Source organism: Sinocyclocheilus rhinocerous, unplaced genomic scaffold, assembly GCF_001515625.1.
Source record: "Sinocyclocheilus rhinocerous isolate Xijiao unplaced genomic scaffold, SAMN03320098_v1.1 scaffold21, whole genome shotgun sequence".
In the NCBI taxonomy this organism is placed as follows: domain Eukaryota; kingdom Metazoa; phylum Chordata; class Actinopteri; order Cypriniformes; family Cyprinidae; genus Sinocyclocheilus; species Sinocyclocheilus rhinocerous.
The window spans coordinates 697467-723875 of NW_015641422.1; the positions used below are offsets into that span (position 1 = coordinate 697467).

Below are 26409 nucleotides of genomic sequence, written 5' to 3' on the forward strand. Positions count from 1 at the left end.
AAAATATAAGAAGCTATAGCAATATAAACGACAAGCCAAAACGAATTAATTTAGGTTAAAACGAAACTGAAACCAACGTTGGGTCTCTCATTCCACACAAAATCAAATGTTTCCGTATTCGCGATGTATTTGAATGGCAAATTATTATTTATTATGTACTTCACTCGCGTTCCAATATCCACGTAAAACAAAATTTTTTACATCACGGCGGTACAGTGATAACACTTAATAACAGCTTAACAGATTTTACTACATATTTTTTACTTCATTTTTTTTTACTACATAGTTTTTTCCCATATGTTTGACTGACTGTATTTTATTATGATAATGAACAGGCTGCATTGTCAAGGTAGCAAAGCTTAACTGTGTGTGCGCATGCGGCGCCGGCGCAATCACTTAAATTTTTTAAATTAAACTCAAAATGGTACTCAGTAGTTTGTATGGCCCCCACATGCTTGTATGCATGCCTGACAATGTCGGGGTATGCTCCTAATGAGACGATGGATGGTGTCCTGGGGTATTTCCTCCCAGATCTGGATTAGGGCATCACTGAGCTCCTGGACACTCTGAGGTGCAACCTGGCGCTGTCGGATGGACCGAAACATAATGTCCCAGAGGTGTTCTATTGGATTTAGGTCAGGCGAGCGTGGGGGCCGTTCAATGGTATCAATTCCTTCATCCTCCAAGAGCTGCCTGCATACTCTCACCACATGAGGCCGGGCATCGTCGTGTACCAGGAGGAACCCAGGACCCACTGCACCAGCGTAGGGTCTGACAATGGGTCCAAGAATTTCATCCCGATACCTAATGGTAGTCAGGGTGCCATTGTCTAGCCTGTAGAGTGTAACAAATGTAAAATCTCAGAAGGCACATTGTCTCATTTATTTTGGACATGTCATAAAATTAGACCATTCTGGCAAAGTATATTCAGATTTATTTCAGAGGCATATAAAATTAATGTGTCACCTGAGCCAAAATTGGGTATTTTTGGAGATACCTCAGATATAGGAAGTAAATATGTGTCACAATCTGTTTCTTTATGCATGATCTTAGCAAAAAAGGCAATTTTACAGAAATGGAAGTCTGAATCTGTGCCTGTATTCGAAGTTTGGCTAAGAGACCTAAGCTATGTGTTACCCCTAGAAGAGCTGAGATATAAGATATCAGATAGACAAAAAATATTTTCAAGAATATGGAACCCAATAAAATCCTTAATTAACAATTTTGATTTATAACTTCATATTGGCATAGGGGTCAAGATTAGGGGTGCACTCTGAGAGTTTTAAATAATTTTATATATTGTTTAATTCTTCAACAAAGAATTATAAGATATCCGACAATTAGGTTATTGTACTATGGCCTTTGTTTAGTTCTTGCTTATGTTTATGTTAGGGAACAAGCAGTATCCTGAGAGATAAGAAGTGTAATAGTCACTAGTAACTTCTTGTATTCGTATATTCTATGTTTTAGTCAGTTAAATTATTTCACTGTCAAGTATCTTAATAGTGCCATGTGGGTGTAAATGCATTTGGGAATTTGTATATGTACGTATGTGTGTGTATATATATATATATATATATGGGTGTTTGGATGCATGTGAAAGTGTGTGTATGGGTATATACATACATCTGCATGTCATATGTAGTCAGCTAATTAGTTAGCGGATCACTTTGTATACAATATTTTCAAATGATGGCTGTGTAAACCCTGTTGTCTACATTTACAACTGCAGTATTTAATATACAGGCTGTTAATGTTCCCTGTTTGTTTAAAGCAAATTTAAAAAAAATTATAATAAATATCCCAGGAGTTTAATTGACTTGATGCTACACTCTGATTAAAAAGTGTTCCTTTACATTTTTTGAGCAGTGTATATGTGATGTGATCTTGGAAAACCCAACACATGGTGAAATTTTTACCTATTTAGGTTTTGATACCATATGAAAGCTGGATTCAAGCCCTTTCCAAAACTGTTTTTATTTTGCGTTCTTGCGTTCATAGCTTTAAAGCAACAAAAGTTATGGCTATCTGAATTTGGCTGATAGGTATGATTCTCAGGAATGGAATTTTGAGAAAAATGGGTTTAAAGTGAGACTTTCACTTTAAGGTTTCACTTTCACTTCACGGGTTTAACGAGAGCTGTCTGTCAGGAGCGCTATACTGCATCATTACACAAACAGACATGTTCCCTGTTTGTTTAAAGCAAATTAAAAAATAATAATAATAAATATCCCAGGAGTTTAATTGACTTGATGCTACACTCTGATTAAAAAGTGTTCCTTTAAATTTTTTGAGCAGTGTATATGTGATGTGATCTTGGAAAACCCAACACATGGTGAAATTTTTACCTATTTAGGTTTTGATACCATATGAAAGCTGGATTCAAGCCCTTTCCAAAACTGTTTTTATTTTGCGTTCTTGCGTTCATAGCTTTAAAGCAACAAAAGTTATGGCTATCTGAATTTGGCTGATAGGTATGATTCTCAGGAATGGAATTTTGAGAAAAATGGGTTTAAAGTGAGACTTTCACTTTAAGGTTTCACTTTCACTTCACGGGTTTAACGAGAGCTGTCTGTCAGGAGCGCTATACTGCATCATTACGCAAACTAACATTACCCTGAAGAGGACAGTTTTACGTTGTTTATCATGGGCATAGTCGCTGAACTTTTGATCACCCCTTGTATGTTTAGATAGCACGAATAGTGTACCTTGTAGTTTACATTTAGAAAAGCGAGCGCAGCGCAACTGTTCGCGCACCTGTGCATATAACAGACTGTCATCGGACTCCTCCTCTTTAGTAACTTCATCATCCGATCCATCATCTCTGGATGTGAAATAGTCCATTATAACATCATTTAGGGCACTGACATCACCAAGATTGAGCAGACTGAGACGAGCAAGATCGTTTAATTGAGCAGCTACTTCAGACTGCGCTGTTTTCTTCTGCTCCGCCATCTCACGATATTAAAAAATAAATAAATAAACTTTGCATGCCGTAGTTTACACAGGACTGGCGGGAAATGTGCATTTATACACCTTTATTATATATGTTAACGTGGTTTATTTTGATAGGTTAACTGCTTTTGTGTTGTTAAGAGAAAGCACCTCCGCAGCGCGTTCTTAATATAAGAGAAAGACACAGTCTTTTCTGCTTCCTGCAATAAAATGCTATTTTTCTGCACTAAACAAGTGAATTTTGCCAAGATATTTTTTAGAGATGATAGACAAGTAAATGATAAATGTTATAGAATAATAATTTAATGAAAACCTAATTTTGACATTTCCAGTTTAGTTCATTTTAGTGATTTTGTGTTTTGTCATTGTCATTTCCGTTTTAAATTTAGTTATTTTAGTAAATAGTGTGAAACTAAATAATAATGTAACATGTTGCCCTTGCAACTGTCCAAAATAAAATAGTTTAATATTTTAGTTTATTTCAGTTAACATTCATTTTACTTCAACTAATGAACATGCTTTTTATTGTTTTAGTTAACTATAATAACCCTGATTGGAACAGAACTTGTATGAATGTTAGATGAAGTCAGTGCTTGGCAAAGCATGTGTATTGTGTATTCTCATGGGTGGGCATTGCAGGTATGTTGGAGCACAGACTGGTAAAGCCCCTCTATAATAAGGAGCCTTTTAAAACGACCATGACAATACTCCCCCAAACATTCATCTGTCAACACTGACTTAAAAATACAAGATTTGATTAGCAGAGTTGGCATATAAAGACTTGTTTATGGCCTGGGAACATAATTATTGTGGGGGAGGAGAGCGCTTGATGTGAAATATTGCGTTTGGATTCATATCTTTGTCTGAGTTTTTTGTTCTCTGTAAGGTTTTTTGATGCAGTTTCTCACAGGGGCCATATACATGGCAGATCTGTCAGATTTACAGACCCGGTTCAATCATTTTACCTTTGGCTGGTCGTCTGAGGTATATTCAGTTTGATTTTATCTGACTTCAGGAGAATAAACATGCAAAAAAAGCTGTTTATGTGAAGTGAATCAATCTGACGAGAGCAGCGACAGCGTGGAATGAAAAAAAAGAAGAACTCAATGCAAAACAATGAGAGGTAATTTTTCTGTCAGTCATGTCGTAAACTGTTCCCAGCCCTGTCTTCTTGCATTAAATATGACTATGAAGGAAAAACAGAACTATATCAAATAGTTCTCAGCAGATACGGGAGGTCTGCTGTGCCAAAATCGTTTAAGGGTACAAAGAGATCCTATTAGATAGTTTTATGGAAAGGGAGATTACATGATTACCAGCACTGGCTAAATTGCTTTTTATCGGAATAGCATACTACTAGCATATTTATTTACACTGCCGTTCAAAAGATTGGGGTCGGTAGGATTTTTTAAAATGTTTATAAGTCTCTTTTGCTCACCAAGGCTGCATTAATTGGATCAAAAATAAAAAAAATTTACAATTTAAATTAACTGTTTTCTATTTTAATAGGCCTATATTTTAAATTGCAATTTATTCCTGTGATGCCAAGCTGAATTTTCAGCATCATTACTCTAGTCTTCAGTGTCACATGATTCTTCAGAAATCATTCTAATATGCTGATTTTGCTGCTCAAGAAACATCTCTTATTATTATCAATGTTGAAAACAGTAGTGCTGCATCATATTGTATTGGAAGGCATGTCACAATTCTTTTTTACAGGATTCTTTTATGAATAGAAAGTTCAAAAGAACAGCATTAGATCAAATGAATGCATTCTTGCTTAATAAAAGTATTAATTTCTTAAAAAAAACAATCATATTGACTTTTGAACAGCAAAGTATGCATGAAATAACCAGATGACCTACTGCTGTACGTTTGCCACATTACTTCAGCAAATATGGCTAAGTCAGGTTTGTACTGGGAAAACAAAAATAAAGAATTTTGCAGCCCAATTGGTTTAAAAAATAATACTGTATGTGCCTTTTTGAAATATTTATCATTGGGTTCTGTTATTAGAAAATACACTGTAGAATGCAATAGGTAGTGATCCATTTCATTTTAAATACTGACTGAGCCTGAGTCAACAATTAAACTGGATTTTCACCAGGGCATCGCCATTAGGGAAATTACATCAGAATAGCTTCCAGCCCTGAATGCATTTGACTGGGCTGTGATTCTGATTGCCTGTTGATTAGTGGAATGAGGAGTGGAGATTTATCTTAATTAATTTGTCACCCGGTGATTATGATCACATAATCACAAGATGACACAAAGTGTTAGAACTAAAGATAATGTTTACCACTAACAAGCCATTCCCTGAAAATCCACACACACAAAAAATGCTCAGTTCCAAAACCTAGCAAGCAGCCTTGTCGTCTAATGCATACAGTACAGTTGCAAGTACATCAGACCATTGTCAACATGAACAAAAGGAATGAAAGGAAGACTATTTTGATAATGTATGATGTTTTTATGTCTTGTTGACAAATGATGCAAATAGTTTTAAAGGAATAGTTTAAAATGAAAAATGAAAATCTACTCACCCTCAGGCCATTCAAGATGTAGATGAGTTTGTTTCTTCATTGGAACAGATCTGGAGAAATTTAGCATTACATCACTTGCTCACCAATGGATTCTCTGCAGTGAATGGGTGCCGTCAGAATGAGAGTCCAAACAGCTGATAAATACATTACAATAACTCACAAGTAATCCACACCACTCCAGTCCATCAATTAACATCATGTGAAGTGAAAAGCTGTGTTTGTAAGAAATGAATCCGTCATTAAGATGTTTTAACTTTAAACCTTCGCTTCTGACTAAAATATGAGTTCATAATAACGCTTCCTCCAGTGAAAAAGTCCATCTTCTATTGTTCTCTCACATTAAAATCCACCAATATATTTGTTAATAACTGTATTGGACTGTTTTCACTTTGTAAACGGTGCTTGGTCTGTGCATATTTCTCTCCTGATTCAGACAAGATGATTGTTTCACTTGAAAAAGCAATATTATGGATAGTGGACTGGTTTGAAGTTAACGGCATCTTAATTATGGATTTGCTTTTCAATTCAATTCAAGATGTTAATTGATGGACTGGAGTGGTGTGGATTATTGTGGTGTTTGGACTCTCATTCTCACGGCACCCATTCACTGCAGAGAATATATTGGTGAGCAAGTGATGTAATGCTAAATTTCTCCAAATCTTTTCTGATGAAGAAACAAACTCATCTTGGATGGCCAGAGGGTGAGTAAATTCGGCAAATTTAAATTTTGGGGTGAACTATACCATAAATATTTCAATCCATGACCCGCGCCAAAAACAGACCAATCTCTACTGCATGTTCTGGGGAAAAAAAATAAAAATCATGTGGTGAGTGAGTCGTGTTGTTGGGAAAGAAACAAGTCTGTTCAATATAAAAGGAAAGAAAGATACACGTAAAGGTGAAGGAGACATGTAGTGGCACAGTGCATAATTGAATTCTTTTCCAAGAAATGAGTGTATTAAACCTTGGAAAAGAGTCACTGTTTCCAAGAATTAGAACAAGATGGCCAATGTTAAAATCATCAACGCAAGCTACCTCATAGATTTATAGAAAAGACTCCACTCTTCAGCTATACTCATAGTGCATGAGAGGGGATGTAGAGCTCTCATGTAGGTTCTTCTGTTCCATTCTTCCTCCAGTTCCATATGTGTGGAGAAGACCAGACTGTTATTGGGCCCATTATAGAGGATAATGACTTATGGGTGCTTCCCAGTGCATCATAAATGAAGAGCTGTGTGTGGTCCTGTTTGGTAACCTTTTCATCCGAAATAACGAGAGCTCTCACATCTGTCACTGTTATTTAAGCCCCACCTGCTGTGAATCTCTCACTGCAGCACTGATGCTGCACACCTGATAGACACAAGTGCTTTCTGTTATTGTTGTGGCATGTGATTAGGTTTTATGACATCTGTGAGTTTGGACATAAATCAGTCTGGTTCACTCGAGTATCGCAGTATTTTTCCGAGCGCCATAGCAACAGACACGGCACTTTATCTTCTGTCACGGGGAGTTGCTCCATGATCAATTATTTATAAAATTACTGCATGATAGCAGAGGATTTCAAAGACTTCAACAGCTGATAGGAAGTCTAGATAGATAGAACAGACTATCTACCATTCTGTCTGGTTGTCATTTTATCTGTCTGTCTGTCTGTCTGTCGTTCTATCTATCTATCCATCTATCTATCTGTCTGTCTGTTCGTCGTTCTATCTATCTGTCTGCCTTCATTCTATTTATCTTTCTGTATGTCTGTCATTCTGTCTGTCTGTCACTCTATATGTCTGTAGTTCTGTCTGTCTGTCGTTCTATCATTCTATGTATCGCTATGTATGTCTCATTCTATCTATCATTCAGTCTGTCTGACTGTTGTTCTATCAATCGTTCTGTCTGTCTGTCTGGCGTATATCGCTCTGATGTCTGTCATTCTTTCTCTCTGTGTCTGTTGTTCTGTCATTCCGTGTCTGTGGCATTCTATCTATCATTCTGTCTGTCTGTCTAATTGTCATTTTATCAATCATTCTGTCTGTCATTTATCTATTGCTCTGTATGTCTGTCTGTCTGTCTGTCTGTTGATCTATCTATCGCTATGTATTAGGGATGCACGATATTAGATTTAGATTAGATTAGATTCTGATAACGTTCCAATAATATTGTGCATCCCTACTATGTATGTCTGTCTGTCATTCTACCTTTCGTTCTGCTTGTCGTTTTGTTATGCTGTGTATGTCTGTTTGTGTCTGTCTGTCATTCTCTGTCTGTCGTTCTGTCTGTGTCTATCATTCTGTCTATTATTCTGTCATTCTATCTATCGCTGTCTGTCTTTCATTCTATTTTTCATTCTGCCTGTCATTCTATCTATTGTTATGCTATGTCTGTCTGTTTGTGTCTTTCTGTCATTCTAGTCTGTTGCTCTGTCTGTCTGTCTGTTGTTCTATCATTCTGTTTATCGCTATGTATGTCTGTGTGTATGTCTCATTCTATCTGTCATTCAGTCTGTCTGTCGTTCTATCTATCACTCTGATGTCTGTCATTCTCTCTTTCTGTGTCTGTCGTTCTGTCTTTCTGTGTCTGTCTGTCTATCTATCTGTCTATCTGTCTATCTATCTATCTATCTATCTATCTATCTATCTGTCATTCTATCTGTCATTCTATCTATCTACCTGTCTGTTGCTCTGTCTGTAGTTCTATCTGTCTGTTGTTCTATCATTCTGTTTATCACTATGTATGTCTGTGTGTATGTCTCATTCTATCTGTCATTCAGTCTGTCTGTCGTTCTATCTATCACTCTGATGTTTGTCATTCTCTCTGTCTCTGTCTGTCTGATTGTCATTCTATCAATCATTCTGTCTGTCATTCATTTATTGCTCTGTATGTCTTCTGGGTCTGTCTGTAATTCTATCTAATTCTATAATTCTGTCTGTCTGTTGTTCTGTCTATTGCTATGTATGTCTATGTCTATCTGTCTATCTATCTATCTATCTATCTATCTATCTATTGCTCTATCATTTGTCTGTCGATCATTCTGTCCTGTCTTTCTGTCTATCAGACAGTCTTTCTATCTGTTTGTATAGACAGATAGACAGACAGATAGACATGGGATGCACATTATCCAGCACAGTAATATTCTATTCTGAACATGTGTGCCTTCTATATGTTTTTTTAAAGGTACTGTTGTAATTAACACCTCACCTCTCTTCCTCATCAAGCTCATCATTAGGAGCGGGTCTGTGTGTAATTGCCGTGACGATCTGACCCCTCTTTGGCATTTAGGAGCATGAAGCACATGATTCCCTGACTGCACTGCTTCATATGCCTGACATATGCTGCGCTTCAGTGACTGTTACAGACTCAAATGTTACCTGCCATCCAATGCCTTCTGCACTGCAATAACCTCAAATCCTTCTCTGGAAGGGTTCATTAAAAGCAGTGAAAATTAAATGTTAACTTGAATGTTAAAATACTTTTATCTCAGAATAAGATGTAGAGACAACTATAAAGACAGCTATAACGAACGTGAATTCCAATGATGTCATTCCGCTGTGTTGTTATCATTATGGTTGTCATGTGGACAACTCTATTCTTATAGAATCTGAATGATAATCATGTATAGTTATCGTTATAATTATCATCCTTGGTGTGAACGGCCTTAAGTCTCTGCGGCACTACTAAAACTCTGCTTTTGTTTGTCCGAGTATCGCAAACAAAATTGTCTCAACCAGTGGTGTGAGTTTGGGGCAGGAATTTGTTTGTGCGACCAGTGGCAGATGGGAGTGTTTGAGAAACCTGAAAACAATTATTGCACGTCTGTTTAGTGACGCCAATGCGGCAGAAACACGTCAGCTGTAAAAGAATAATGTGTCTTGTTGCCGTCTTTTTGTTGGTCACTTGCAAAAAATCCTCACTTCTTACCTTCAGAAAGACCTGCAGATTATTAACTAGCAAAATAATAATAATAAACATAACTTTGATGCTGTAAACCTTGGAACATGTAGTGCTTGGTATAATTTTTGTGACAGATGTTCATTGCATAACATGATTTACCCAAGTACATGTTCTTGAAACAACATCTTTTGTTGATCCTGAAACTATTTTGACTCAGTCATAGCCCAAACCCTTCTGCTCGCAAGTCCTAGGAAGCGTCTACTTAGCAGTTTAGAAGTTTAGAAAAAATGAATGTGTTGGGCAATTTCAAGTCTTTTTTGTTTTTCACTTACTGGCAAAGAACAAGCTTTTTAGTGGTAGTGCAACATAATGAAGAGCAAATTGCATACATTAGGGACTTCTCTCAGTAAAACAAGAACAAAATGAATCTTTGTGTAAATTCAAAAATTCATGAAAATGTGTTTTTAAAATGATATGTGGTGCATTAAAATGTACACTTGCTCCCAACCATGTGGAAATAATGTGTAAACAGTGCATCTTGACATCACTATAAAAAAAAATATAATAATACAATTGATTTGTTTAGTCAAATGTGATTATGAATTTCATTGATAAAAAAGATGATCTAATAAATTATTAATAATATAGATTACTATTATTCTGAGCTAGTATTTGTATGCGAGTTTAACACTTTAGTAAAATCATTTTAGATAAATATGGACAAATATTCTGTCTTTATGCAGTATAATGGAGACAGAACTAATAATGGAGTTCAGAAGATCCCACGGCATTCCTGTACATGTATGAGTGGAAATCATTAATATGCACGTTTAACTATCAAATCTGAGATTATATCATTTTTCCTGCAGCCATTGCCTAAATTAGTACATTTTTTAAAAATGTTTCATAAAAATGTATTTTCCTCAGCAACAAAATGCATGCAAACTCATTTTAGCATTTGTAACCAAATTAAAATCATTTAAAAATAACTAATCAATTACCAATTACCTAAAAATTAAGATCAGAAAATCCCACATTGTACAGCTTTGGAGACACAATATCCTCTTGTGCTATACTTCCATTTCGGCTCTTGGAGTGAGTTTCAGATCGTCAGCTGTTGATAACCTTCAGCCTAATTGCAAATTAAAGTGTCAGACTTTCAGGTGCTTCTGCATTTGCAGTACAAACCAAAGCTCATTTGCCACACAAGCACATTCCATTGTAGTAATAAGCGGGACTGAATTCTCATTAAGTCTGAACATTTTTTTTCCTCTCAATGAGTATCCTTAAGGCAGATAATTGAGTTTCCCTATCTTGTGTTTGCAGTGGTGTATGTCTGCTGCAAGTGGGACACGTTTCGCAAGCTGATGGTGGAGTTCTTGAGGTTGGGTTTTCCTCAGGAGGAGTACGCCTTCTTCTTCATCGATCTGTTTGGATACAGCCTGCAGAGCCAACCTGCCAAACCATGGGCACGTGGAGATGCTGATGACAATGTGGCCAAGAAGGCATTTAAAGTGAGTTTGATGTACATGCACTGTAAAAACAAAAAAAAAAAAGTCTAATTTATGTTTAGAAAATTATTTTGCTGTAAAAGATACAGCAGCAACATTTTAGGTTTTATGGATTTAACTTAAAAAAAATGAAAATTCTATATTTTTTTTCTCTGATTTAATGTTCATTGGTGATGTCTGGTTCACAAATGAATCGTTCATCTTAACTGCTTTGGTGAACCACTTCACCAAATCGGACTGAACCATCTGAAACTGTCCAACATGTTGAGGACTATATGTTTTTGATGTCTTTTGCTGAAAAGCATAAAGTATAACAAAAAAGGTATTGGAAATATAGCAGTGATCCGATGGCAGTTTTATATCAACAGTAGAAGTCTGATAATGATTCTCTGTTTAGTCGCGAGTCATGAGTTTCTCATGGTTTATGTAAAAAGGTGAGTTGATTAAGACTAGTTTATTCACTTTATATGCTTTTAACATTTGAAACATCAGCGTTTCACATCATTATTGGGTGCAGTAATAATATAATTACATACTGTATGCGTGACGACAGTGTGTGGTAGCGTTAATTTTGTTAACAAAAACTATGATGAAAAATGTTCGTTGACGAGTTTTTTTCCCATGATTAAATTGAGACGATGACGAGATGACAATAAGGTCAATAAACGATAACTGTTACTATATCAACATGCAATATCGTTGATGATAAAAGACAAGACTAAAATGTATTTTAAAAATAAAAACTTTCTTCAAAAAAGAAGACAAAATATTGTGGACATGTTTCTGCTATGCGAGCATTCATGTATGCGGTTGCCAGATATCAAAAGTTCAAATCCCCAAATCAGGGCTTCTCTGTTAAAAGAATACTTTTTCTGTCCGGTGTTTTGCTTAATTTTTGCAATCTGGGAAAAGTATAAATAACCAGGTAGGTAGGTAGGTAGATTCAGTGGTGAGCCATAACACTCCTGACACTCTCCACAGTTTTCTGAAGGAAATGCATAGGCATATTCACTGCGAAAACATATTTGTGCAGATCTTTGTTGATGTGATTAGTAGCCAGCTGCAGCTGTTTCCCCTTTTCAGATAGAATCAGACAATGCTGCGTTTGGCTCAAGGTCGCAGAGAAATATGACTGGATATTTGAAATATGCGGAAATATGACAGCTCTGGAGGTGCTAGTGAAGGTTGTCGCATGGCTGCATGTCTTCATGTGGCTCACTGCCAAACGTCACCCCCTACTGTGCCTGAAAATGAACTTTCTAAATGTTTATTTAGGCTGAAACAAGACCATATCGCACATATTTCTGTTAGCTATCTGAATCCTTTTGAACATATTTTTGGAGCAGTTAATGTCACTGCAGGTAACTGATTGAAATGTGTGTGTGCTGCTTTAAAAAGCTCATTTTAAAATGGAAAGATGATTACATAAAAGTCGTTACCTATAAAATTGAAGGTTTCATAGAATCTCACTGTCAATTTAGTCACAGGAGTTTCAGGAATGCATATATAAAATTATTTTTGATTTTCAGCTTGCTTATCCTTGCTTCATATCATACAGCTTGATAAAGAGAGGTGTTATTACTTTATGTGCAACCAAACTAAAGAGTTTCACCTTGTGGAGGATAATATGGGCGGAAAATCCTGAAAAACTGATGCCTTTAATCTGAATAGAGATGTGTTGTGACTGACAGGACTAGGTTTTTTTCACTCTAAGGAACTGCATTATAATGAGTTCTCACACAGACTCGCAGAGGGTCTATTAACATTCATTGGCATTAACTAACAGCTGTGGTGAGCTGACATTTACTTACCCACAGACAGGAATCATTCCATTAGGCTCATGATACAGCTAACAGTTGGTACAGCAAATGATTTCATCAACTGTTTGCATCAGAGTTGACTGTTCTGTGTTTGGACATTTATGTAATAAAAGCTGAAGACTGCAGTGCAAAGCAAACATGCTCATCAAGCAGTTGGCCAAAGTCATGAGAAAGCTTCATTTTGTTAATTTTGTTTCTGTTAAGACTGACACTAGCTTTAAAGTCACCATGCAATCCAAATTCACAATTAAAATTTTGTATGGAATATTGCAATCTTTATTATATATGATTTATCCATGCAACCATTTTTTTTTTTAATTCATATGGTCTTGTAATCTTTAATCACAAACATTAACATCTGGGCAATAGCAACCTGTCGCTAACATGAAACCATAACCATCAGACAGACATCTATCTATTTAATAGAGTAAAAATGACATCTTTCTGAGCTCCACTGGAACTTACGTAAGTACGCAATGAGGTACACATACCACTGAATGGGAATCAGTTATTTAGACCACCAAAATAACAACAGACCAACAAACAAAAGAAGACTTTTAGTCACATTTTGGTCTTATTATTGTAACACTGATATATAACAAGGGACAATAACTGCCAATAATATGTGAGTAACATACAAAGATTCACGTTTGTTGTAAGTTGTAAATAAAACGAGAAAAAGAAAAGAAGAAAATACTTCTTCAGAATTTCACATTGCTAGTTTTACTAGCAATTTCTGAGAGAAAATTGTTTCAGGCAGGAAAATCTTTTTAAAAGCTCTTGCTGAAAATCATATTTACATCACTGTAACGTTTTGTAGTATTGCTTGCCTATTTTGTCATTCTGTGCTATTGAAAATCTTTCAGAAGCACTCTGTTATCATCAGCTTCAGCTCCCATATCCCTGTCCACTTCACATGAATCATAATCTGTTATACACAATCTTCAGAGGACTTCAGAGGACAGATACAAAGTGAAACACCATGGTGGCTTTTTCTGAGTTTAAAGATGTAAGAATGCATGCTTCCCAATTTTCAGACAATAGCCTTTTCACTCAGATTGTCGTAATTTGGCAGTTTATGGCACAGATGCAAAAGAAATTGGCACAAAACAGTTGGAATTATTGTGAAATTGGACATCAATGGATGACATAAAAACATTTTCTCAGAGGAGGTGACCATGAAAGAGCGAAAACAAATGCTACAGGCTTTGTGGCGGGAGCTGTTGTTAGTTTGTGCCACCTTTTTTAATTTAAAAGCAGACATCCAAACAAGCCGAAAGAAAAAGCACTACTTAGGAAAGTGCTTTTTAATGTACAATAACAATTTGAAATAATTGAATATTCATTAGTGGTGTTTGCTGTCCTGTTTGTTGTCCTCTACCCTGGACAGAATTGGTTTTGTTAGACACACACACACACACACACATCTGCATACACATACTGTTGTCTCTCATGGTGAAGGTTTCCTCTTGCTGGTACCATCTATCTTTAACCCTAGAAAGTCTACTGTATCATATGTGATACGCACATTTCTGCAGTCTCTTAGGTCATCAACCTGACCAAACTTTGCTGAAAAGTTTCCTACAGAATCTACTCTATGCATTCTGTTGTCTGATACCTTTTAGTATAATCTAAAAATGTCCACCTTCCGGTTGTGGTTCATGTGTCTTTTTACTGTGAAATCTTTACTGATTTATATAATGATTTTGGCCATACAAATACCACTAAATTGCATATTTTTGCTCAGTTTTGATCTGAATAGAATGTAGGTGTAATTTTTTCTCCTTGAGTATGAGCTCCATATTCTCAATACATCATACTATATGAGCCATAAAAGCCTGATGTATCAAATATGATACTCAAGAAAAAACACACTTTTTTAATAAATGGTTCCATTAAAAAATATATTTTTCTGACTACTGTTTCATATGTTAGGCTTTACAGGTTTGAACAGCACAAAAGAACAGCAAATTATATAAATAAATAAAGTCAATAAAGACTATGCAAACTCCACCACTTAATGTATCTGTCCTTGAGCTGATTTGTTGACTGGATTAGCTGAAATGTTCTGTTTGGCTGTGATTCATAGGTGTGTATCCTAACCAGTGTGAATGAATGAGCACTTTTTGTCTTGTACATTATACAACTCAAAATTTGCCTTTGTGTTGAATCCTCACAGAGCGTGAAGATCCTGACCTACAGAGAGCCTCAGAACCCCGAGTACAAGGACTTTGTGTCCAAACTGAAGACAGATGCCATGGACATGTTTAACTTCAGTGTGGAAGATTCTCTGGTAAGAGTTCATCAAATTGTCTTGTACTTGTACGTATATACTTGTAAATAAAAGAAGTACACTTTAGTATAATTTTAAAAAGAGTACTTATTACAGAAATAAATGCAGTAAAGTCTTGCACTGATTGTAAACAGATTTTTGAGACCCATCTCTGGAGACCAAACCACTGGAATGAGATTTCTGTTCTGAAATTCATTCCTGATGAGTTTTTGAAACCACACGGTTCCCATGTTGAATGAATGTCAATCCAGTGCACACATAAGACCCCAGTGACTTTGAAGCTTAAACAAGAATGAGAATGGTTTCTCTGGCTTCTCCAGACGCAGTACATTTCACCTTGTCTTAATAGATTACAGCTGCACACTAACTCTCAGTTCACCTCTGGGATGTTCTCATGAAGAATTACCCCAAGGTTTAGAATGAATTGCGCCTGCTTATAGCATTGTTTACTTGCATGCATTTTCTATATTGTTTTAGCATCCAATTCACTAAAGTAATTATGTAAATCAGATAAAGGCACAGACTTACAACATTAGTGTTGATTGCAATTTGCACAGGGCAATTGCTCCGCGTACAAGCTGGTTTTGAGTGTTAGGTTTTAAAAGTTGCAGCAAACTCCAGACACTTGAATTGATTCTTTAAACGCCAAAAGTAGTGAGACTGATAACATGCATCAGCATGTGTGCGATCCACCGGTCCAAACTTAATAAGAATGAGTGGGGAAATATATGTCCAAACAAGCATCCCTGCTGGAGTGATGAAACAAACTGCAATGACCCACAGCTTTCACACCACAGACTGACAATATAAGCTGCAACTTCAAGTGCCAAGCACAAACAGTCAGAGCCGCGTATCAGCATGAGCCATGGAAAAAACTGTGGTTGAATCCAAAATTGTCCATTATGCATGTATGTTCGATGAGACATTGTCAAAAAAAAGAACAAAGCAAACAGTTGTGAAACTGCAATGGTTACAGAACAAGCTTCATACATCCGGGCCAATAGGTGTCAGTATAGAGTCCAGAACCACTGGTACTATTGGAACGGGTGAGATGCAGTTGCAAGCAAAAACTTACTGAATAAGCTGACCGTATATCCTCCTTTGACCTGACATGTCCTGGCCAGGATTTCTAAATTGCCTAAAATGTCAAGGTTTTGGCTTTGTTTTGCTATTGACACATTCTCTACAATCCTCATACATTATGTGTGTGTGTGTGTGCGCGTTTTTGTGACAAATGAGGACATAAATTTGTATAATGACTTCTCTGTAGATCCCACCTTCTCACACACCACTATTGGTTGATTATGTACAATGTCTGCGTGTTATTGGTCAAACAACTTTTTAGTTATTACCTTAAACCACTATGAAAACAACAGTAAAACAAAGCCAAACCCTTGAAATTTCAGGCAATTTAGAAATCCCGGCCAGGACATGTCCAGGTAAAAGAGGACGTATGGTCACCCTATTACTGAATGCACCTGTAAATAAAAATCTGTTTACTAAATAAACTGAAATATCGCACAAGGCATGCTTGGGAATCTGGTGCATTTTATATTATGCCTCATTTGCGTAGAAATAAATATTTTGCCCACACTTAAATTAAAAATGATTGCTGCAACCTGTATCAGCCAAGTCAAGTCACATTTATTTGTATAGCACTTTTCACAATACACATACAGAGAAAGCTATGATGTAAATATTTAGCAGATTAGAGTTGACCATAATATATTTTACATTTTACGAAAAGACAAGCAATCAAGCAGGTAAGATTTGCTATATAGTATCACCCTATGGGCCAGTTTTATTAACAGCTTGCGCCAGCGCAAACCGTCTTTTGGCGTTAAAATAGTACTGTCAGGATTTACTAAAGATGCTCAGTGAAGAATTAGTGCTGAAAAGGCGTGGACAAAGTTATTTTTGTGACTCAAATTATTGAATATGCATTTGTAGGAGTTTCCCTTTCAGACGCAAAATGTATAGGAGGAGAGTATAAAAATGAATCACGCAACGCGATTTACTAACGTTTGCGCTCGTCAAATTACTGGTATTTGCGCCATTGTTTAACGCCCCAAAAAGCATGTCTTAAACTATTTTGCGCTTGAAAGGGCTGCAATTTTTGTTGCTAGGAGGAGGCACCGCAGAGAACAGAGAGCGTGTGGTAGAAGGGAGATGATTTTTTTTCCACACGTATTAATTTATTTGGAATGCCAGAAGAACACATTATCCGAACATATATTTTGCCAAGCCATGTTATTTTAAATTTGCTTCAGGAAATAAAAGTGACTTGGAACCCTCAACTAGGAGACAAGCAATACCAGGTCTATCAAAACTTCATGCATCCCTTCATTTTTTGGCCTCCATTTCTTTTGAACGTACTTGTAGCTTATTTCTTTATTCTTTATTTGCGACTACTCTAATTTGCATTGCGCTTGGTATATTGCGTTGGTCGATATGTAAATTAGATCATTTGCACGTTGTTAGTACATCACCCGCAGAAATTTACACATCCATCGGCGCTGTTTTTGGAATTGCGCTATCGCGCTAATTTGCCCTGTTTAGTAAAACTGGGCCTATGTGAGTATATGCAGATAAAGTTTTACCTACTTGTATATTCAAAGAGCTGGGTGATTATATATTTACGTTTTGTGATGAAATAATAATTGCATGTGTTGAACCTGGCTAAGATGGACTATGGTGTGAATGAGTATATTTGTTTAAATTAAATGTTTTGCATGTCAAAGTTTTGCTATAGTTTAATGAATTTACCGTTTTGTGTTTTTATTTGTGGCACAATATTCACTCACAGAATATCACAACTAATCACAACTTAAGTCTCATGGGAAGAAAGCTTTATATTTAGGTTCTCCAGAGGTTTTGGGGTAGAAAGGGAAACTGGCCCCCCGAAACTGAGATGACTGAAATGGTGGTTATTAGTCAGAGATGATTGAAGTTGCTGGCTCTGCTTGTTTGTGCTCTGACAGTAAATGTCACCCGGTACTCGCCCAGAAAAACCCCCAATGGATGTGTGCAGGATGAGTAACCTTTCACTGACAGTGGGGAAGAGTGGTAATTACCCTTAGCTGCAGGTCTCCTCGTGCGAGTCTGTCACCACACAGGAGTCTGTTAACTCCAGATCAGATCAGGGCTGGTAAAGACGTAAGCCCTGAATGAGCCTCCTGCCCACCCATCCTCTGAAGCTGAACTACAAGCTATTGAGTGTTTTATACAACACACCTACTAATGACCTTCTAGAGCAGGGGTGGGCAAACTTGGCCCTTCCAGGCCACTTTCCTTCAGAGTTTAGCTCCAACCCTAATCAAACACACCTGAACCAGCTAATCATTGTCTTCAAGACTACTAGAAGGCTACAGGCAGGTGAGTTTTATCAGGGTTGGATCAAATCTCTGCAGGAAAGTGGCCTGGAAGAGCCAAGTTTGCCCATCACTGTTCTAGAGGAACGGGTTCTGATTTGATCTCTTGTAATAATGGTGGTCCTTTCCAGATACATTTCTTCGCTGTTGGCTGTGAGATTTTCTGCTTCCCTTGAACTCTTTGGAAATATGGGTTCTTTCTAGCACCTTAGATTTGAAAAATAATCTTCTTTTAGGTTTTTAGGGCTCTTGAGTTCTTTATATGATTCTCGGAAGATTCACCAAGTAGTGTCATGCTGCATAATAGGTTCTTTGGATCGTTGTTTGAGTTTGTGGGTTATTTAGTGCTAATTCATCTAAGCATGTATTTATTGATTTATTTTTCATATTATTATTATTTATTATTATTTATGATTTATTTGACCCTTTTGTCTAAAACTCATGACTTCCTTCCATAGAACACAAAAGCATAACTTAAGCAAAAAGACCAAGCTGCTGTTTTCCATGCAATCTCAAAAGCGTCAAATTTTATTAAGTGGGCTGTTAATTTAAAACATTAATTTGGTGCAATTAATTATGGGAAAAATGCGTTGAAATGATTAATGCATTTAATGCACCCCTCCCCACCCAGACCTGTAATACACAGACCTGTACACACTAAAAGCTAATTTAATTATTTGCGTGAGTAGGTTACATACAAATTCAATGCAAATCGTCACTGGGCAATGCAAATAATGTGAATTGGGTGCCGCGATTGCCACGAATGCACGATATATGCCTCAATCGCGTCTTTCACGCAAGTTAAAAAATTTCAACGCAAGCAGAAAATTCACATGACACGTTATTCCACAAGCAATCAGCAAAGAGCTTATTGACACGTCCGGTTTGACACGTCTGGTTGTATCAGAAAATGAAGGAGAGCATTACACAATGTTTTTATTCGCATCACGTTATTGCTCTAGATTACTTGGCAGATGTTTTTTGTGTCACTCGCGTGAGTAAAATTATATTTTACTCTCCTCCATTTTCTGATACAACTGGACTTGTCAATACGCTCTTCGCTGATTGGCTTGCGTGACAACGTGTCGTGAATTTTCTGCTTGAGTTGAAATTTTTCAACTTGCACGAAGGACACGACTGAGGCGAATACCGCGCTTTTGCGGCAAACGCATCACCCCGTGTGAATTCACATCTATTCGCGTCTTTGCATTGACTTCGTATGTAATCTACTCGCGCAAATAATTACATTTGCTTTTGGTGTGCACGCCACAAGACAGTAACTTTCTGCCAACTACTGGCAGTTTTAGTTTAATATTTAGAGTATAATTTCATTTTTTTTTTTTTTATCATTTCATATTTCAATATTAATTAAAAACATTAATAAAAAACTTTAATACCCATTTTTATCATTATTTATGAAATGTTGGATCAAAATATTTCTTTCTAAAGCTGCATTTTGTGATGTCAATGCTTTTCACATTTAACACAATAGTGACTTTAAATAACTTTTTATGGGGTAATTTCTCAGCCAAAATTGATGTGCGATTAATTTGATTCATGTAGGCACAATGATTACATTTACATGGACATCAGTAATCTAATTATTTACCTTATTCTAAATAAGACAATGTTATGATTATGGTGTTTACATGCGTTGCTTTTAGAATCCTTTCATGTTCCCGTTTTACATGTTATAGTGCATAGAATGATTAATGGCACACATCATTATGTCCCCATGCAATGCTATCCGACGTCCCGACAGAATTTCATGTATAAACTTATAGTTCGTCTTCGTTATGATGCCATATAGTTTTGGTTGTTTCATTTTTAATTTTACAAAAGCTTCAATTGCAGTTAATTATTTGTCATGCTATACGTGCAAACAGAGGACAGAGTTGTTGAAGCCATGCTCTTTTATTTGCCATCAAACGGTTGACCACTGCCGTGTGTATATCCTGTCACAAAATGCGGCGAAAAGTCCTACACAACGGTAATAATGTGATTAAGGTCTGTACATGTCTATACTGCACTTCGATAATGCAACTAAAATAGGAATACTCCACATGTCTTAATTCGATTAGTGTTTACTTCGAGTATGACTTTAGCTGGATTAAGGTAATCAAAAATCTCTGTTTACATGGTAGATTCTTAATCAGAGTATTGTCTTAATCGTGTTAAAAACGGATTATTGTTGTCCATGTAAACATACTGATTGGCACAACTATTCTCTTTAGTTAATGTGTATAGCAAAAATGCATCATATAATTCACAAAATTATATATTTTTATTATAACATCTGTGTAAAAATGTTTGTGGTATATGTGTGTTTTACCTGTATATCCTGACACTTTTTAGGTAGGTATGTAATAAAATTGACATCAGGTCTTGTGTGGTCAGCATTTTTTAATGTTATGCATTCATATCTATGGTAAAAATTTTAACACTATTAAAACTAAAAGCTGGAATACACTATACTATTAAAATCTGAAAAAACACTGGGCATCGTACACTTGCTTTGTAAATCGTTACAGAGGAAAACTGGGCATCTTACAATAAATGACTGAAGATCACACACTTTCATAATTTAAAGTCGTTCTGAACACAACAAACTCAAACAGAAACCTGTGCCTTGTTGCTAGGAGACACATGGCAAATAAAGACAATAAATCAGCTCAAAATATCAAACATGTTTGATCTCCTGGACTGGAAGAAATCACAGTATGAATCTTAAAAAATGCCCATTATATACTACATGATTTTCGTGAAGTCTGTCAACCCAAAATCTGCAGCGTTGAGTGTTCCAGACTGTAAAGCAGAGCAAAAATCTGGCTAAAAGTCATGCAGTGTATTCCAGGCTTTAGTAACAAACATTCCCACATCTAGATTTGCCACCCTGCATGTGTGTGTACTACAAACAACACAGCCAAGACTTATTAGCAATGCCTGGAAAGAGTTGCAGCTGTGTTTCCATGGATAACTATTAGATGAGATATGCTGTACGCTCTGTGCACAGTCAAATTATTTTCTGAAGTCTAATAAGGTGCCTGCAACTCTTCTCGCTGTTCTGTCGTCTGTTGTTCTAGTCTGTTAGCCTGATGCATCCATCCATTTCCCCAGGGTAGTGAGCTCATTTGGAAGGTTCCCTCTGCCCGCAGCTCACACGTCTGTCTCTCCAATTAGTTGTTCTTTTCACTGCCATCATATTATTACAGCCGAACACATTCTCTCTCTATCACTATCACTCTTTTGCTCTCTCTCTCTCTTTCTCTGTCCTTGTACTTACTTTGATGAACTATGCACTTCTTCAGAGTGTCTCAAGTTTCCCTTCCCATTTCACCATGGAAGGCCTAATTTCTCCATAAATACTCTCTTTAATCCAAAGCTTTGTTAGGCACTGCTCTCTGATTGGATGGCCCATGTCACTGTGATGTGCATGACAATAAGACAAATGGAGGTAGGTGTGGCAAAAGCTGCTTCCTTTTTAGGGGATTCAATCTACAATGAGCTTTCCCATGTAGAAACATCTAATGGTGGGAACAACAAGTGCAGACATTCATCAGAGATTACAGAAACTGTTGAAATAGGGATTATGGATAATGAAGGACAAATTACATGTCCTGCTGTTCGTGATAAATTGTGTCATTAGTAGTTCTTGTTATGGCTACTATTACTTATAACCCTAAGTATGCAATCAGATGGTGATAAAACATGCGAAACATTCCATAGTCACATAAAAGGAGGGACTTGAGCCATATCTGACTCTGGACCACAAAACCAGTCTTAAGTACCATGGGTATATTTGTGGCAATAGCCAAAAATACATTGTATGGGTCAAAATTAGTGCTTTTTTAAGCCAAAAATCATTAGGATATTAAGTAAAGATCATGTTCCATGAAGATATTTTGTCAATTTCCTACTGTAAATATATAAAAAATTATTTTTTGATTAGTAATATGCATTTCTAAGGACTTCATTTAGACTTTAGCTTAGCGCATCCTTAGCGATTTTCTCAAAATGTAGATTTTTTTTTGCAACCTCAGATTCCAGATTTTCAGATAGTTGTATCTTGGCCAAATATTGTCCTATCATAACAAATTGACCCTTATGACTGGTTTTGTGGTCCAAGGTCACATGTAGAGAGCTAAATATTATTTAAAAAAAATTGGGGTGGAAATTTGAGCCAGTAAACAACCACATAGGAAACCCATTGCAAATCCAAAGCAGTACTCAGGCAACCACCCAGAACACCCTAGCAACTGTACAGCAACACCCTGGCAACCATGTAGTAATATCCTTGCAATCACCCAGAACACCACGACAACCGCTCTGGTCTCATAGCAACACCCTGGTAACTGCTTTGCTGCAATCCCCAGGCAACCACCCAGAACACCCTAGCAACTGCATAAGAACACCCCAACAACCACCCAGAACACCCTGGTAACTGCTATGCAGCAATCCCCAGGCAACCACGAAGAACACCCTAGCAAGTGCATAGCAACACCCTGGCAACTGCTATGCAGCAGTTCCCAGGCAACCACCCAGAACACCCTAGCAACTGCATAGCAACACCCAGAACACCCTGTCAACTGCATAGCAACACCCAGGCAACCATCCAGAAAACACTAGCAACTCCATAGCAACACCCAGAACACCCTAGCAACTGCATAGCAACACTCTAACAATTGCATAGAACCATCCAGGCAACTGTTGTTTTCAGTTGTTGTTGTTGTTGTCGTAGTTTTATCTGGATTTGTTTGTGGTTCACAGTCCTTTAGCGCATGTAAATATGCTGTTGCTCTCTCTATCTTTTTCTATCTCTCAGTCTGAATCTGTAATTACTTACAATCCTTTGTTTTGTCTCCACAATGTTCTTCTTCATATCTCTCAACCTGTTGCTTTTTTTGTTGTTGTTTTTGGTCTGGATGACATTTTTTCGTCTAGTCCTCCCCACCTCCCACTCTCTCAGTCCATTCAACCTTTTACCCAGAATTTGCATTTTATTGCACCGTTCTCTTTCTCTCAGGACAGCAGCGATCAGTAATCTCCCAGTCCACCGTCACCCACAGATGTTCCGTATCGACGAGTCCACACTCTACCTATAGTTGCTATGACAACCACACTTGAGCCATATCTGACTCTGGACCACAAAACCAGTCTTAAGTACCATGGGTATATTTGTGGCAATAGCCAAAAATACATTGTATGGGTCAAAATTAGTGCTTTTTTAAGCCAAAAATCATTAGGATATTAAGTAAAGATCATGTTCCATGAAGATATTTTGTCAATTTCCTACTGTAAATATATAAAAAATTATTTTTTGATTAGTAATATGCATTTCTAAGGACTTCATTTAGACTTTAGCTTAGCGCACACCCACAGATGTTCCGTATCGACGAGTCCACACTCGGTCTATAGTTGCTATGACAACCACACTTTTGTACATCTCGCTGCCTCCTTTGGCTTTTTGGAGCATTTTTCCCTCTGTTTCATTACGCTACAGCGGAGCTCAGGGTTTGCCAGCAACCATCTGGCTCTGTGCCACTGACTTCTACCTGTGAATTGCTGTAGCTCAGGGTGACAGATATTTCAGAAACTTTGACTAGATTTTAGAAGTAAAATAAAACTAATCTAATCTTCAGTTCAGCTGGGATCCTTTCCAGTTTGACTTCAAATTACACACACTGTTATGTGTGTGACACACACGGTAATGGCATTGCCTGGATGGATGGTTTGTAAGGTGGACAGATGGCTGGTTTTTGGCTGGAAATGTATCTTTCCCTTGTCTAAATTTAGCCAGATTAGTTATTAATGATCAGGTTTTAGGATGCACTGCATATTTATATTGCTCAATGGTGTGCTTTCATAGTTCAGGATACTTAATGGAATTCACACTGGTGCTTAAAATATCAACTTTCTCTTAAATGTTTCTTAAAATTCCTTAAATGTTTCTTGAATTTGTTGACATCAATACTGTAAGTTAGGTCTTGGAAGAATTTGTTGAGAAATATGATTTGCAGGTGTATATTAATAAATCTGAGCACAGATTAGGGACTGTTGAGCAGTGTTATTATTACTTATTATTATGTTATAATTTTACCCTCTAGGGTCTGAGGGGGTTTTGGGTCCCTGGAGAAGTTTTGACATGCCCTGACATTTGTTTTTTGTTGTAGTTTTTTTCAGTATCTTAAAAACATATAAATCTCTAAAGGCTGATTAGACTGTATTCAGGACAAACTGGGCTACAATAATATGTGAGCAGTATGAATGCACATGTTTGTGTTTTTGAGAAAACAAAGTTTATGTGTGGTACCTTTTGTAAAGCATGTTTTGTGTTAGAAAGGCCGTATGTGAAGGAGTGACAATGGCCATGGATATTTAGTGATTCACACCTGAGAGACAAAGTCTCTCTCTCGCTCTCTTTCTCTCTCTCCCCCTCTCCCTCCCTCCCTACCGTTAAGTAACTTGTGCATTGTTTTACTTACTTGTTTTTGACATATCTGACCGAACTACAAGCTTTCCAGTGATGTCTGTGAGAAAGGTATATTCACTCGACAAGCTCGCGCATCTGCGCCGCCGCGCGCACAATCCACTCAGCGTGCTTTGCTTATCAGCTCGCGCACATCAGCTATACAGGCGTTAATACTGAATGTTTAACATTATATTCATTGCATACATATACTTCGTAGACATCCTTAATCTCTAATAACTCCATTCTGCTGTCTGTTGTTCTGTTGTCTGTGTTTCTTTGTCTGAATATGGCATTTATCACATGCTGTGTGGTATCGGCGTTTGCTATCGGGGCATTTTAACGAGTACGAGTACAAGATATCGGTAAATCGGTGCAATATCGAGATATCGGTAAAATATCGTTATCGGTGCATCCCTAATTATTTGTATTTTATTTACAACACAGTATAATAAAAAATCTACACAGTGAAGGTCAAAGAAAAACATTAACATTATTGAGCATATTGATCTAAAGACAGATACTTGAACAATAACACACGTTTGTGCCATTGCTGACAACAGATCCTGTTCAAATGTTGAAATACCTGGGCCCGTATTCACAAAACATATTAGGCTAAAAGTAGCTCATAACTTGCCAATTTAGGAGAAAATGTTAAAAATAATGGGCGTGTCAGTCCTAAATTTAGGACTCCTAAATTTGTGCTCTAAGAGTATTTGATAAAGCGATTTAGCACAAAAACTAGCTCCTAAATCTGTGAAACGTTAGGAGTAGTGAATAGGACTCCTAAGTCACTAAGACCAAATCTGAACTATCCTAAAATGGCTGTTGCCGGCAATCTGCCTCGGTACGTAAACATTTTAGAAACATTTGACGATAATGTGCGTTTAAAAAGGTATCACCGTCCAGTTTGTTTTTCTTTTACGTTTTCATGTCTTACTATCAGCCATGATTATTCTACTCTGTTTATTAAAAGGCAGTTTATATGCATATTCACTCATTTTTTTTATGAGAAGCATACAGGCTGACAATTAGCTGAACATATACAGCGGGTAAAATAAGTATTGAGCACATCACCATTTTTCTCAGTAAATTTATTTCTAAAGGTGCTGTTGATATGAAATTTTCACCAGATGTCAGTAACAACCCAAGTAATCCATACATACAAAGAAAACAAAACAAATAAGTTCAGAAATTAAATTATGTGTAATAAAATGGAATGACCCAGGGAAAAAGTATTGAACATGCTTACTGAAATTTATTTAATACTTCGTACAAAAGCCTTTGTTGGTAATGACAGCTTCAAGGCGTCTCCTGTATGGAGAAACTAGTCGTATGCATTGCTCAGGTGTGATTTTGTCCCATTCTTCCACACAAACAGTCTTCAAATCTTGAAGGTTCCATGGGCCTCTAGATTTTCTATTGGATTCAAGTCTGGTGATTGGCTGGGCCATTCTAGCAGCTTTACTTTCTTTATCTGAAACCAAATGAGAGTTTCCTTGGCTGTGTGTTTGGGATCATTGTCTCGCTGGAATGTCCACCCTTGTTTCATCTTCATCATCCTGGTA

At 36.9% G+C, this 26409-nt stretch overlaps 1 protein-coding gene across 1 annotated transcript in view; it reads left to right on the plus strand.

The window, feature by feature from the left end:
- LOC107754786 (atrial natriuretic peptide receptor 1-like) overlaps window positions 1-26409 on the plus strand; it is a 102094-nt gene that overhangs the window by 19052 nt on the left and 56633 nt on the right. The window contains exons 3-4 of the mRNA XM_016571373.1: window positions 10707-10894; window positions 14891-15004. Coding sequence (XP_016426859.1) covers window positions 10707-10894; window positions 14891-15004 — 302 coding nt within the window. The remainder of the gene's footprint in view (window positions 1-10706; window positions 10895-14890; window positions 15005-26409) is intronic.